At 37.1% G+C, this 16664-nt stretch overlaps 1 protein-coding gene across 1 annotated transcript; it reads left to right on the plus strand.

Moving 5' to 3' along the window:
* The first annotated feature begins 1298 nt into the window (after nucleotides 1-1298).
* On the plus strand, nucleotides 1299-15502 carry dkk2 (dickkopf WNT signaling pathway inhibitor 2). The gene is made up of 4 exons (XM_039688704.2): nucleotides 1299-1789; nucleotides 11870-12020; nucleotides 12103-12225; nucleotides 15145-15502. The coding sequence occupies exons 1-4, from the start codon at nucleotides 1595-1597 to the stop codon at nucleotides 15393-15395; spliced, it is 720 nt and encodes a 239-aa protein (XP_039544638.2). The 5' UTR covers nucleotides 1299-1594; the 3' UTR covers nucleotides 15396-15502.
* The last annotated feature ends 1162 nt before the right edge of the window (nucleotides 15503-16664 follow it).

A 16664-nucleotide genomic window follows, 5' to 3' on the forward strand; every position in this document is an offset into this window, starting at 1 on the left:
TATTTTAACTATTTAAAATAAGTCAAGCAATCTTCAAGATTCTACTCATTTTGAAGTCATTTTAAAATAATTTAAGTTGAAATGATTTAAACATCCAAGTTGATTGTACTTAATTTAAGGTAACAGCTTTTTTACAGTGTAAATAGATAGATTTGAGCTATTGCCACCCCCCCCACCCCCCCCCAAAAAAATTGCTCACCGTGACTCAAAATTCACTAATTACTTAGGCTACTAAGTATACTATACACTGTAAAAAATTATTTTTTTGGTGAAGTAAATACTACTGAAAAAAACAATGTTACATGAAAACGTTAGTTCAGGCAAGAATTAAAAAACTAAGTAAATCCAATATCAGTACTATTAAGCGAGTAGAAATGAAAGTGTAAATATCAGCTCAATAAAAATAAATAAAAATTACTTAACTTTTCTGATACTGGGGTTCCCATCATGCACTGGACCTTGAATAATTAATGAGGTTCATTTTTCACTGGTTTCCAGCTGTATTTACACTGTTTTATCATTGATTTTGTTGTCATTAGTAACTTGCCATTTTGTGACATTTCGAGTAATTTTTTTCTCTCAAAATGACACATTCAAACTCGAAAACCCATCAAATGTTACCGCCATTGTGTAATTGTCTACCAAGTAATGAGGTCTTTGCATTCACGATGCTTAACATCTGACATGATGTAATATAAATTACGTAAGCACATACTATAAATGACTAATTAAATTCAATATTATTGTTTCAGTAATGCAAATGTAATGCAAAGGAAATTTCAACTAAATCGATATTAATCAACCTTTTACTAGCCAAGTTAAAATTACTTATTTTCTGTAAAGTTTACTTAATTACATATTCCAAGTAAATTTAACATAAAGATTTCTAATTAAAGCTACTGATAAATATGTTTAGGTTTTGACTTGGCAAATCTTTGTAAATTTACTAACATTTTGTGAAAAAAGTTGCCTAGCTTTTTTCAAGTAAATCCTACTCATTTTTTTCAGTGTATTTATAGCCTATTAGCTACTTTAAATAAGGCATCAGATGTAATCGGCAGACTGACTGATTGGAAATCCCATGAAATAACATGCTTCACAGGTTCAACATAATGTCTTTAAACATCCATAACTGAACTCAACGCAAATGTGCTCCGATGGTTCTCCGCGAGTCAGTAGTGTGTGTGTGAACAGGGGCGCACCACAGATCAGTCATCTTTTGTCAATACAGAATGGGGGCGGAGGAAACACATCCTATAAAAAGAAGGTATCCCACCACATCATGAAACAGCGGGCAGCTTCACAAACACTCGAGCAGGAATCCTCCTCTCTGCTGCCACTTTCTTTACTTTTTTTTTGGTTCAGCATCCTGATGCTTTAAGCTTATCCACATCTTTGTGATTTTATAATATGGCATATTAAGCAGCTCATAACAGTTTTTTCCCCACTGACAGGTTATTTGATGGACACTGTAGAATGGAGTTTATGCTTTTTTAAGCCAAAGTTTGGTGGTCAAAGCACCTAGTGCTGTAGGAAACATCTTATCTTCAAGAAACCAACACATTCTCATTCAGAGTAAGACGAGACTGAAAGGATGCTGAGCGTTACGCGGAGTCGGAGCTGTTGGATGTTGACGCTGATCATCGCGGTAGTGCGGATGGGAGAAACTCAAGGGACCGAGAGCAAAGCCCAGGTGAACTCCATCAAATCACTGGAGCCCCAGATCGCCTCTAACCGCTCCAGCGCTTCAAATAGCGACATCCCGAAAAAAAGCAACATCCCCGCTCAGGTAAACCCGACACCTCTATCCATTTATTAGAGAGAGAGAAAGCTAAAACCCTTCACGCATTATTACTTAATAAATGCATAAGGAACGTGTCACTTGGGAGCAAATTGTTTGCTGATCTTTTTAAAGGAATTTGTCAGTTAGCCCACTCTACAGTTTGTCTTAGGGACAAAACTTTTGTCCCAAAGTCACAAGAAGATTGTCCGAATTTTATCGTTTTCTTGTGGTATATTGAAATAGCCTACGCGTGACAATATTTTGATCGCAGTCACAGAAATCGGAATATCACCACAGACTGTAACGCTGTAATCTTTTGCGATTAATAAAACTTGAGGTCGTTTTTTTATTTTCATTTTTTTTTATTTGTACATTGCACTGTAGAATTCATGTTTCTGATCTTTTGTTTTGCATTTTTGTTCATTAAAGGAATGGTTTGACAAATTGTAAATTACATTTAGGAAGGATGCACGTCAAATTTAGACTTTTACTTTCCATCAAGCGCCAAAGAGAAAGGCTTGTTATAGCCTATAATGTAGGCTGTAGCTCATCTATTTAGGCTAATCAATTTGTCAAGGCTCAAACATTTGTGTTATTTTAGATGGTGATCATTAAGGGAGGCTACATTATAAAACATGAACGTGATTTTAACAGAAAAAGACTGTAAAATTGGACCTTAAAATATCCCGTTAATTTGTTAACAGTATGTTTCCTTATTGGGTGTAACTGTAATAGATCTAATTACATGTAATTTTACAGTAAAATGCTGTTCAATTTTACAGTTTTATATTCGTTGAAATAACCTATATTGCTACCTTATTTGTCATGGTAATTTTTTTGTAACCACAGCTGCCTTTTTAAAATTTGTTTCTGGAGTGTACAGTTTTACTTGCGTATTATACAGTTATCAGAAAGGGTTTATTGTAGGTCAGTTGAATGGTCAAGCATGGTAAATCCTGGAATCATACCAAGCTCATGCTTTATTTACTTGTTTTAAGTCAATAAATTCTCAGCATGGGTAAGTCACCAAATATTACTGCAGATGAAAATCCTTTTTGCTATTTGGTTTTGGTCTTGGTTATGACTCTCATATCAGCAGTAAATATGAAGATGGTGTTTTAATTGAGAGCAGACACAATTTATTGGAAGAAAAAGAGGAGGTGATGGGATTTTTCTTCCTCTCATATCCTCTTTGGAGTGGGACGATCTCCAGTTTGCAAGTTCCCTGCCAGACCCTCATTTAAACAATTGCTTTCAAATATACCATCTGCACAAACGCAGGTGGTCTGAATGATCAGGCCACTGCTATACATGTGGAAACCACTACAGTCCAATATTAGTTAAATGTCATGCTACATTTAGCTTCTTATCCAAATGTAGATTGCTAACAACTCAGATTGCAAACAGAGCGACTGTTGTCTCATTTGGAAGTTTCCAGTTGCAGATGGTGCAAGACAGATCTAGAACGTTTTATACTCTGAGGCGACTCTATAAATCTAAAATAATTGCATAGAAGATTTAATTGAAATAATGAAAGATAACTTTAAAAAATGTATACCCTGCTGAAGAAATAACTGCTTAAGCCAGCGTAACTTGTTCTGCTAGTCTAAGGTGGTTTAAGGTGCCTGACCAACTAACAAAACTCCCTTAAAACCAACCAAACCAGACTTTGGGTGTATACAAAACCAATTAGACTGGTTTAAGCTGTTCATTTTCTGCAACAAAACCAGGTAAAAAGCTGTTTATTTTTTGCATGTAGTGTATTTTTAGTAGTTGATGTTGATTAGCTTGATTTTTATGGAACAAAGGCACCTGGTATCAGGATGCGTTTTGGTCGATTGGATTACAAGTAGACAAGGGAGACACATTTCCGTTTACACCATGGTGTTTTAATCCACTTTCAACCACTTCTGTCCTGATTTCTTCGGGTGGAGATTCTATCTGCGGGGAAATTTATGTAGATAAATAAGCTTAGCTTTAGCTTTCGTTTCTGCTCAGCCGCAAGACCAGCCGAACGCTGTGAGCGTGTGTTCGAAATCACAAATGGTGAGAGAACATTGTGATTGGTACATTTTTCGTCTTCAAACCAAACTTGGGACTCCGGCAGACAAATTTTAAATCCCGTCTGGTGAGTGCGCTTCCCATAATGTTTACGCATTAGGTCAGTTGGAGGTCTTTTTGGCTGTTTGAACACATTCAATCAAAAGAGCGATTACACTACGAAAGCAATTCGGTCGAATGCGTTTTTGACAAGCTTAAAACGTTTTAGCACCTGAATTTAGCATTTGTGATCCAATCGCCCAAAACGCATCTTAATACCAGGTGTAAACAGGGCCAAAGAAACTTGTATGTAAATTATGTAGACATAGGGTTACAACTGTTGTACAGGAAACCTTTGTAACCTTTGCAATTCTATCTTTGAGAAATTTATTTAGTTTTAATGCCCTCTTAAATTGGAAATTGAAAACATTTGTCTTCTAATTAGCCTCGTATAGACATCCTGTTTTTTTTTTGCAGTTTCCACATTTCATGGTGTTGATTTTTCTTATTGCCACTTTGATGCATGTGATGATATCATGCATGCTAATTTCAAGTTCCTCAATCAAAGTTATTGTTTTTTAATTCCCGCCTTTGGACGAAATTGAACAAAACTAGGCATGCATCCTCACAACAAGCTGTTGTCAAAGTTTCATTAACTTTCGGACTTTGCCGCACCCAAACATTTTTTTGAATTTTATTTGGAAAAAGCACTGACAAATTAAAAACATCTTTTGTTAGCTGTTTGATATATGTGAATTAACAGTCTGGGAAGAGTTAGTTCATTATGATAGATTTTTTCCAGACATCACACATCATCAGCCCGTTTCATGCAATGCAGAGTTAAACAGACTTCAGTCACCGAGCACCGCAACTAAAACACCAGCCGCCTTTTACAGTTCCTCCTGAACCACAAAAAAAAAAAAAACAGCTTATGCTGCGTTTTCTCCATACCTGCTGTAATTGGTAAGAGATTGAAACCCGTGAGGTTATACTCAGAGTGGTTCGTGACTCAAATGTATGCGTTTCAATGGCAACACTATCAACGACAAAATGAATCTGCAGCAGTCAAGTGGTAAAGGTCAGAGCTCTTTAAGTCGTTTGTTCATTATTATTGTAATGTTAATTGCTTTGAAACATGAGGTAATTTAATGCCGTCTCTCGTGAAGTGGAAGGCTATAGGAGGGTGGGATCTTATGCTTTCAAATAGGGCTATTGTCAAGACCACCTTTGTCGAGTCCAAGACCAGGACAAGTCGATTCCAAGTCAAGACCGAGTCCAAAAAGGTTCGAGTCTGAGTCCAGGACAGGAAAAAAAAAGACAGTAAGACAGTCAATTATCAAGACAGTAATTTGGTGTTATTTTTTGTTGATCTAAAAGCAAAAGTGTCACAACACCCAGGATTTTTAAGTAGTAGCTAGTAAGATATTAACTATAGTAACAGCATGAGAAGACGCGTTTCGTTGTAGTGAGCTCTTGGTCGGTTGATTTTGGCATTTTCTTAGTTAACATTACCCTAATAGGCTAGTAATACATGAACACTCATACAAAAATGTCTTTCGTTCTGTAGGCGTCCTGGAGAATATTTCTGTTCGTCCTAAACACATTTTCTACTGTCAATTTAAAACTGAAGAAATCATCACCGATGTCAGATAACATTAACGTTACCCAAACGAACCACCTTTAGCGCATATGACACACACAGCTAGCTACTACCACCATACGTAATCGAACTTATAACTTATGACGTTAGGCTGATACAAAGTTGACAAATGCGAAATTAACGGGCATTCAGATGCAGAGCGTGACGTGCGAGGATAATCTAGTGTGATTGGTTATTAGGTGGCTAGTGTTTCACTTTTCCGTCAATATAATAAACATAATAGAAAGACACCTGGAAAACCATATTTGGCAAGACAGTGGCCGAGACCAAGAGTCTGAATACCAGCGAGTCTCGAGTGAAAACTAGAGAAAAACGTTCTCGAGTCTGGACTCGAGTACTACAGCCCTACTGTCAAAGCTAACTTGCTATTGTTAGCCGCTCCAAAAATTGCCTACCATATTAAGGTAAGAACTACAATGCAAATGAAATGAAGAAAAATAGGGAATTAGCCATATAAGTTTTGCAGGTGACTCTCTAAAAGATTTAATGGTGGCACTCAGTTTAATTTGCCGTGATGTCCTAGTAGTCACTTTTCCTACATTTTTCTCTCCCATCTGGGCGAGCTGTCTGAAGAATGCTTTACATTTTATGTCATTATGTCATTACACAGCTGCTGAAATGTTTCCTCTCAAGTCCGCTAACTCTCTAACGCTCAAGGATATGGTGAAGATTATAACACAAGCTCCCAATAAATCTCCCACACTGGCGTACTCCCAAGTGCTGCAAATTAGGCAGGCAAGAGAAACGGCCACCCAGTTTCCTACATCCGTCCTAACAGAGACGAGCCGAAATCGCTTCGCCGTTTCGTGCTATAAGTAAAGCTGGCCTGTAGCCATGATGGAAGAGTTTTATTAGTAGCAACAACTCAATTAAAATGTGTCTGATCAAACTCATGTCAGATGTTGGCTTGACGTTGTCCACAAATCACCAACAAACCAACAAGTCACTCACTTTAGACGGTTAAGAGCGGTTTAGCTACAGATGTTCAAAGGGGGTTAATGGTGGTTTCCAGTTGTGGGCAACCCAAAAAAAGAAGGATATTGGGATTGGCAGAACTTGTTCACCACATTAACCTCTCGACTAGAGGGGAAGAGGCTAGTATTCTGCATTTACACGAGAGCTGTTTCACATCAGTGCCGCAGCTTTGGGACTTTTAGCCTTTCCTCAAATTTAATTTGACGCTGAGGTTCCGTTAACGAGTAGGAGCGGGGCGGGGGATTGTTTGGGTCTGGCTTGTAAAGAGGCGAGGTGGGTCGCCCTCTCCTGCTCCCACTGAGGTTAAGTGACTGTTTAGTGATGCTAACGAGCTGAGAGAGTGAAATAAAACAGGCAAAAGTGTGGCGGCTTTTTAGCGCTAACCATGCTAATCATCTGGATGGTTTAATGACCATGAGTTTCTGAACCATGATTTCATTTGGCAAGGCATGATGTCGCATTTCTGTAGCATTCCCAAAATTCCATGAATGCAACAGTTAGCATCCAGTTAGCCATGCTAATTACAAAAACAGATCAATATTAGCCTACTAAAACTAAAGCTGCCCCACTAAACACCAGCTTCACCTTGTTGTGAGTCAAGCTACAGTAGACTAGCTTGGCCAAGCTGAAAGACAGACTTAAACCAGCTAAGATCAGCAAACCAGCTTGTTTAAGATTTAGCTGGTTTATATGAGATGACATTGTATTTTCGTTGTATTCTGTGGCAGCACACCAATGATAACATGCATTGATAAATTACACTGAATTTGTTAGTGTTTTTGTTGCACTTGCGCTATAGTCTTTATTGGGAAGTAGAGAAAAAATAAAATTTTATTGTGACAAAAAAATACCCATCACATAATTAAGTAGGAACTCGTATTCCCACAGCCTCCATATGTGTCAATAATGCCTTTAAGGGTTTGCTACAGATATGTTTTGAGTGCTGGTGAGATTAGCCTTCACTTGCTTTCCTGTGCAATCTGATACACACAGGGCCATGCCCTTTGAGGGTGGATAAGGTTTGTTTGTTCAGTGACATAGTTTATTTTACTCTTGAAAACCCTCTCAATTCACTAACACCATTCATGGTGTCAGATGTCAGCTTTGCTTTTGCAAGGTCAAGTTAAGCTGGGCCCCGGGGCCCTAGAGGAACATGTGTGTGATACATGGGTTTTATGTGTGGAAACCCTATTCACGATCTCATAGTCTGTTGTGTGTATATGAACTGATGCGGGTTCGAAGGAAGTCTTGCATTCCTATAGTATAGATGAAGATGATTCTTTTGTAAACTGTCGCATACAATATTTACTTTATAGGCTCAAAGCTGGCTGTATTTGTTGCAGATTTTTTTTTATTATATACTGTATACAATATATATCTATATATATATATATATATATATATATATATATATATATAATTATTTATCTTTATATTTATGTATATATACATATATCATGAATTATATAAATTATTTTACTTTATGTATATATATATATATATATATATTAGGGCTGGCAAACGATTATTCGCGATTAATCACATCCAAAATAAAAGTTTGTGTTTACATAATATATGTGGGTGCACTATGTATAATTATTTTGTATATACATAAATACACACACATGCATGTATATTTAAGAAAAAATGATTAATTTTATACTAAAAGTTTATATACATAATATAAATTATATATAAATCTATATACAGTATACACATGAAAATATTTCTTGAATATATACTAACATGTGTGTGTATTTATATATATAAAATAATTTTACACAGTGCACTCACATATATTATGTAAACACAAACTTTTATTTTGGATGCGATTAATATATATATACATACATACATACATACATACATACATTCGAATTAAATATATGCATATATGACATCAAATATAAATAGCTTATAAATTAATATTATATACACATATATATATATATATATATATATATATATATATATATATATTTGAAGTCAAGTTCAATTGTTTTAAAGTTATGCTGTTTTATTTTCGTATCTATTTTTTAAGTGTAAACCACAAATATTACAGTATTTCCATCTATCTATCTGATTACATATATCGTGTAAATAATCGATTTGACAGCACTGATACTGTTTTTAAAAATAAAAAAATAGACTGGCAATATTTTTCAGCCAGTTTTACAAATCTGCCTGCTATAGTACTGCATGCTTTATTGTTTGAAACTCGCTAGATAAGACGTGACATAGTCTGGGTATTACCTGATATAAATCCTTGAATGCTATTTCGGAGGCATGAGGGAGAATACAGATAGGGAGATGATTTTCAAAGGCATGGCACATTTAGTCTTCAAAGTCCGCTTTTTTTGCTAGCATGCGAGCGGTGACACAGGGGCCAGTGGGCATCCCTCATCGCTGTCTGTCTCTGAGCTTATCATCTCGACACTTATCTCACACATGAACGTATGGGAGGAATAAAAACAGACTGTGGAATCAATGAGGGATGAGGATCAACGACTCGTATCCAAGCGCTGGCCGGGTCATTAAAATCCTGATGTGATGACGTTGCCAGATTATGTGCAGACACGTCTATGTGTCTACATTGGCTCTGGTGGTTTATGGGATGCTATGGAGTGAAGGGTATGAGATGCGGGTGAGTCTTGCAGCTTTGGAATTAAAATTAGTCTCATCCACTTCTTCATATCTTCAAGTTGACATGATTAAGCGGGAGATCTGAGAATGTTTTACGTCAAAGCACATCATGTAACTTAACTGAATAAGAGGGTGTTTACTACATTCATTCATCCACTAATGCAATGCACTCAATAACTTTCTAATGATGCAGCGAATGAATACTGAATTTTGAGGTCAGTAACTTTTTAGTATTTTAACATTTAATGGGCTTCATTCATTCCTCGTTCCTCTCGTGAATGTATCGTTGGTGGTTTGGCTGGGTTTCATCATGTGTTTTCAATGTTACCAATTTTGTTACTTGCATAAGAAAGGTTGCCCTGAGGTCTGTCGATCTACAAAACAGAATCATTTCTTTTGTTATTAGATATTGAGATGTTCTCCCCCCAACCCCCCCACCTTTCTCAGACCACATGTTTTGCATTTGACGCTAAACCGAAGATTGTTACGGGTGATGTAAAGCGTCTTTTCATTGGCTGGTTTCTTTTCATGAATTTGTGATTTGTATAATGTATTGTCAAGGTCTCCGTCTCATCCATTTGATCTTATATTAAGGTCATTTAGCCTTATAATAGGGAGCCGGGTCTGGTTTGCTGATTTTGGAGGGGGTGGCGCACCTAGACCAATTCAAACCAGTTTAGCCTGGCCTAACTTGATTATAACTCAATGGTACGCTAATATAAAACACATACTAGACAATTTATCAATGTACTATGAATGAAATGATTCAAATTGCATTACAACTTTTCAGTTTAATCACATAAAAGTCATGGTTTATGTGCTGCATTCTGGTTGTTTGGTTTATGATATCCTCTTGAGCATTCATATACATATGTATTGTATATAATATTTTGATTATCCTAATAACCTAAAAACAGATTGTCTCTATTTTTCAGAGAAATGAATCTGTATAATGTCCACAGACACAAACAACTGGTGTCATATTGCAAATCAATTGGATTGTAGTGGAAATGAACTCCGAGGACTCCAGTTTTAAGATTACTATAATTTTGTTTTAGTCAAGTGTCCATCAAATGTACTTTATATTTACTCGCCGGAAGTATTCGGTTATCATAATACTTTTCACTGTTTCATGAATTCAGAGATGCTACTTGTCTCTCTACTATTTATATATGAAAGTAGGCATATTCAGATGTGGGGTTTGTTCGTTTTTTTGCATGCAGTTTCATCCATAATTTCTAGCTGTCACATTAAAAACAAAATATAGCTGGTGACAAGGATGAGGGATAGTTGATTCTGGGGATCCAGAGTAGGAATAATCAATATTTTCTGCTCCTGACAATTTGATGGCATCCTTATCTTCATATTTCATTTTAATATTTGTGACCAGGACTTGACATTCATCTTTTTTGCTCACCAGCCACTTTTTCCAAAGTTATTAACCTCTCAGGATTGTCACTGGCCACATATTGCCATCGATACCATAGGGAAAAAGTGCCATATAGATAATTTTAATATTATCTCATAATTTTTGGCAGTATGTTTATTAGGCTTCTGTCACTTTAAGACCTGAAACACAGATCCATTATGTTACACTTGCGTTTTCTCTCTCAACTGTTTACGGTCAGTTAAAACATGACTGTGTTAATGTAAATATTCACCAAGACTGGCATTTTGACATTATTTTGTGCTTATTTGACTCGATAAGTAGCGAAAAATAACTCAATGTAGTGCTGAGAGGCGGATTTCTGTACCGCACTTTGGGTGTGAGCAGAAAATCTGAGGGAATCAGTAAAATTTGAAATTCAAGCCCTGTAACACAAACACTATTCATCTGGAGCAAATGAAAGGAGTGAGTGAGTGAGTGGAGGCGGGTTTGTGTGTAGAGATGAGAGAGAGAGAAAGCGAAGCTGGTATCATGTCTCGATTCTGGAAGCATTTCAGATATTTCAGTATTAAAAAAATCTATATTTCTGACAACATTGCAATTAGTTTATTATTTCAGATGCCTGTTTGAAAGACTACATTTGAAAAATGTAAAAATTATTTATAAAATTCAACCCGAAAAAGTGGCTAGTAGGAGTGACTGCATTACATGGGTTGGTGGGTGTTAATGTCAAGCACATCAATCACATCGAGACATCAATTTGACAGACTATATACACACTCATCACCCTTAATTCCTACTAAGGAATGTATAAAGACTCACTCTGTTATACTTCAAAAGTTTTTGTTAAATACCCAAACCTAAAGGAGTACAGAAGTTCACTTTAAAAAAAAAACTTTTGCTGATAATTTACTCACCCCCATGTGATCCAAGATGTCCACATCTTTCTTTCTTCAGTTTAAAAGAAATTAAGGTTTTTGATGAAAATATTCAATTTTTCTCAATATAATGGACTTCAATGGGAACCAAACTGATCAAGGTTCAAATGAGAGTTTCAGTGCAGCTTCAAAGGGCTTTAAATGACACCAGACGATGAATAAGGGTCTTATCTAGGACCCTTCGACCTTTGAAAGCCCTTTGAAGCTGCTCTGAAACTCTCATTTGGACCTTGAACAGTTTGGTTCCCAATGAAGTCCATGGAATGTTTTCATCAAAAACCTTAATTTCTTTTCGACTGAAGAAAGAAAGACATGGACATCTTGGATGACATGGGGGTGAGTAAATTATCATCAAAAGTTTTTTTTTTTTTTTAAAGTGAACTGTGTTGAAAACAGGGTTTGGTGGAGAAGAAATGGACCTGATCAGTGTTTCTCGTTTTCAGGGCTATCCATGCAGCAGTGATAAAGAGTGCACGGTGGGAACTTACTGCCACAGTCCCCAGCACGCCCCGTCCCGCTGCCTCACCTGCCGCAGGAGAAAGAAGCGTTGCCATAGAGACAACATGTGCTGCCCTGGAAACCGCTGCAGCAACTGTATGTTCTTCTGTTGATTTCCCAGTCTCTTTATACTAACTTTAGGGGGAATTTACAATGGATTTCTTCTGTCATTCCTTAGATATCTGCATCCCCATCTCAGAGAGCTTGCACAAATCACCTATGGAGGAGCACAACACGCTTCCTATCAAAGACAAAGGCTGGAGGAAGAACGGCAAAGCTCAAGCCAAGATCTCTCTCAAAGGTGAGGAACTGACAATGTCACAAATGGAGAAGCATGCTTTATTTTTTTCTGACAAACCTTCCAGTGATCCATCCAGTCTGGTGTGCTGTTCGTTTCAGACTGTGGGCGGTTTGTGGCCATCTGAGACTGAGAGTGTTTCATATTCATACTCACTTATGAACAATGTCTGAAATGAGTTGATTCACTGGATGTGGTTTCATGCATGTGTTGAGGGGGAGGGCGGCCCACAACTACATGCAGCTCGTATATCTTGAAGATTTAACCACAGCGGGAGGCCTGTGTGGGAAGGATCACGATGCCGTTTCCTCACCTCTGTATTCTCGCCTCAGTAACACGGCGGCTCTGTCACGCTCTCAAACAGAAATTAAACCACACCAGATTTAGGCTGAGACTGAGCGGCACACTAAATGTTGTACCGACTGCCATTTAGAATAATTTATGGACTGAATATGGACTAAACAAAAGACGACGGCAACTTTCATTTCATGCCAACTTTAACCCTTTAACTGACTTCTCAACCAAACGGTTGAGCACATTTTGAGTCACTATATTTTATTGAGTGGAGTACCTAACTTAACTCAAACTGACTGAGCCATCTCTATCATCTGGTTGAGGTATATTATGCCAAGAAAATCCACTAGATTTCACAGCGTCAATCAACAGCACTTGTCACAACACTTCTTCTAACATGGATGTCAGAAACAAATAAATCACCCCACCCCAGCCATCTGAACAGTTTTTGGTGAAATTTTGCAAGCTAAGCATATTTTTTGTACTCTACAAAATGATGTTACTTGGTGCTATGAAAAAAAACTTCAGTATATTTTTAATAATTTTTCAAGAACATGCTCAACTAAACGGTTGATTTTGGCACATAGTTAATTGTGTTAATAATGGCCATTACAATGCACTATTAAAACGTGCTTTACAAAGTTTGCTTTGGAATAAAGACCTAAGTTTAGTCTTGTTTTAAAGAAAACAATGCTGATTATTGCTGAAGTAAAAGCACTTAAAGTATGAAAAAGTTATGGAAGTTTTAAATTTACATTAAATCAAATATGCTGCACTAAATATTTTTTATTTTATAGAAAATATATGTTTTACAAAATATTTACTCCTATAAAATCTAAGCCATATATCTAACCAAGTTGTGTTCCAAAGTTGAAGTTGATATCACAAAAATGTACGTTCTCATGAGATTTTGTTTTGGCGTAAAACCAGAACTGACATGAATTCCATTGGATTTAAAATCAAAATCAAAAATCAAATCATATTTATTTCTAGAGCACATTTAAAAACAACACGAGTTGACCAAAGTGCTTTACAGACCCAACTGTACACAACAATTAGACAAATACACGTATAACTCAACAACAGTTAAAAGCAGCTGAGAAAAGATAGGTCTAACACTCGATGGAATCACAACATCTAATGTGTAAATTTAATTGTAACAAATGAATACATTTCTGTCCAAATATCACTTCTGTTACAAAATATGGAACCTTTAGACTCAGACCTTTCTGACAATGTGTTTGTCAAGACTAGAAAAGGTTTTGATCATAAATTATGATGGGCAATGTGTGTCTATGAATTCCGGTACCATTTATTACCATTAAGTGACATCTCAACCATTTGGTAGAGGCCAATATTTTAAAAATTATGGGATGTGTGGGAGTGTGGTTAGCGACATAAGAAGATAAGAAATGCAAACAAAACATTTTTCCATCACTTTTTTCTTGGTGCGGACTTCAAAGGGCATCTCTGTTTCTCTGAACAACCATTGGAAAATTGCTTTGCATTTGTTTGTAAATAGATCTATATCAGTTGCAGTGACGTATTTGGTTGCACTTTGTTTTCTGATTTCACTTGAACGTTGCGGAGAATATTTGCATGGGCAACAGAAAGGTCAAGTGTGATTAAGATTTGCCCTGGACTGGGTTAAAGTGAAAAACAGTAGCTGTAGTTGCCAACTTTACCGTTAAACCGTGTTTTTACAGACTTAATACTTACATTTAAAGGGTTAGTTCACCCAAAAATGAAAATTCTGTCAGTATTTACTCACCCTCATGTTGTTCCAAACCTCTATGTGTTTATTTTTTCTGTTATACACAAAGGAAGATATTTGAAAGAATGTTTTAATCAAACAGATCTCATTCCCCATTGACTACCATAGTATGCATTTTTTCCTATATGGTAGTCAATGGGGAATGAGATCTGTTTGATTAAAACATTCTTCCAAATATCTTCCTTTGTGTATAACAGAACAAATAAACACATAGAGGTTTGGACCAACATGAGGGTGAGTAAATACTGACAGAATTTTCATTTTTGGGTGAACTAACCCTTTAATATCTCACACGCACGATCATTAGTGAATATCATCTCAAGCCTCCTCCGTGTGTTCAACATCTGATTCGGATGAACTATCCATTTGAGCTGATTTTCTCTGAACACCACACAGTGGTCGGTTTGAGGTGATATTCACCAATGATCGCACGTGTGAGCTCGACAATCGACTACTCTGGACTTCGACCGAAAACAGGAAGCGAATAGAGGTATGTGAGCTGACTGAATTAACACCATTTTTATTAATATCTTTCACGTCTACTGCAGTCAGATTGACCGTGGTCACTCTTAATATCACCACTCACATGGCTGTGCACTCGTAATGACAAATCAAGGATGTTAAGAGGCTAAAAGGTTGAAAAAAAGGTTGAAGGTTGAGGAAAACGGTTGAAAAAACGACATAGTGCTGCTTTAAGTTCTGGCCATGGTTGTAATTTGGGCTACTGTTTTTCTAGTACTAATCAGACATACTACCCTGTTTTTGCATACTATATCCATGACGTTATCACACTTAGCATTCTGCGCTTGAGTTTGAGCTCCAGAAATGGCACTGACGTCTCCCTTCACCTGCAGGTCACGAGGGCGACCCTTGCCTGCGCTCGTCCGACTGCTCGGAGGGCTACTGCTGCGCTCGCCACTTCTGGACCAAAATCTGCAAGCCTGTGCTGCGGCAGGGCGAAGTTTGCACCAAGCAGCGCAAGAAAGGCACCCACAGCCTGGAGATCTTCCAGCGGTGTGACTGCGCCAAAGGACTCGCCTGCAAGGTATGGAAAGACGCCACCTCCTTCTCCAGGTCCAGGCTGCACGTGTGCCAGAGGATCTGAGACGGGAGGCTCCTGGAAGACAAGCCGCACCTTTGGGGGCCCCTGCGTCCCTCTGGGGGAGGAGCGGGCGAGGGCTCCTTTCTCCAGGACTTACTCAGCTGTGATAAAGGGAGAGATACAGATGAATGTGTGCCAGAACAGGGTGGGAACGAGGCGATATGGTGGACGCTCAGACGTAGCCGTAACCCTGTGCTTCTTTTCAAGATTATTTGCTGGAGGTTTATTGATCTACAAGCCATATTTATCACTGATGTGTTTCGGTATGCCTGTGCTGTGTCATTTTAGTATCATTTTCAATGCTCTGATTTGGTTTTTGTCACTAAATATTTCATGCACATATGAGTTTTTTTTCCCACAGCATAACCACTAAAATATAACTAGGTTTTTTTTTGGTTGCATTATTGCAGACTTCTCGATTGCTAATAACCGTGTAGAGAGCAATTTTAATTTTTAGTTGTTTCTGTTTCTAAATTTCAGACATCTGCCCTTCTGAAAGTGCACTTTGAGTTTTTCTCGTCTAAAAAATGATCTGAAATGTGTACCCCAACAGAAGAACGATAGTATGTTGTCAAGGTAGCCACACACTAGTAATGCATTAGCCTGATAAATATGATCATTAGTTCAGATTTACTCAATAGATAGCATTTTTATTCTGTCAGAAATACTAGGGAAGATGTTTACAGTTTTGAGTGCTGTACAGTGAATGTGCAGATGCTTTTATGATTATGGCATCATGAACCATAGTCCGTACTTTTGGTTTGTAAAATTCCACACCACATTTTAGCTAGAATAAAAATAATAATTAAAATCTAATAAGCTCTTATATTGTAAATAAAATGCAAAATTGTCAATGTATTTAAGAAGCAGTTGTATATCATGTATATATTGGTAAAAAGGAACAGATGGGGCAAATAAAGTAGCGTAAAGAGACATTAAACACTTTACTTTCAACTTACTGTCTGTCATAGCATGGTGTGAGATCATTTCCTCAAGCTCTGTTTTACACCGCAGATATGAAAATCCCCACGCAGAACTATTTCTATTAAATTATTTTCAAAAATACGTTTCTTCACAGAGCTCATGTTGTGTATTTGTTTAATGTCTGATTTCCTGGGTTAGTCCTTAACTTTGTTCCTGATGTTATGTCTCATTGTCTCATTTACAGTGATTTAAACAGATTAAAGAATGTATTTTGTATTACAAGCATATGTCTGCTCTCGTATTTTCAGCTCTGAAACGAAATACTTCTGATGTGAATGATATCGGTGT

This window comes from Pimephales promelas, chromosome 6 (assembly GCF_988280905.1).
Source record: "Pimephales promelas chromosome 6, fPimPro1.hap1.1, whole genome shotgun sequence".
NCBI classification, from domain to species: domain Eukaryota; kingdom Metazoa; phylum Chordata; class Actinopteri; order Cypriniformes; family Leuciscidae; genus Pimephales; species Pimephales promelas.

Excerpts from the sequence above, each read along its gene's own strand:
- dkk2 (XM_039688704.2), top strand. The coding sequence starts at position 1,595 with ATGCTGAGCGTTACGCGGAGTCGGAGCTGTTGGATGTTGACGCTGATC. Across the intron at positions 1,790-11,869 it reads AAAGCAACATCCCCGCTCAG|GGCTATCCATGCAGCAGTGA; the intron begins GTAAACCCGACA and ends TCTCGTTTTCAG. Across the intron at positions 12,226-15,144 it reads AGCCAAGATCTCTCTCAAAG|GTCACGAGGGCGACCCTTGC; the intron begins GTGAGGAACTGA and ends CTTCACCTGCAG.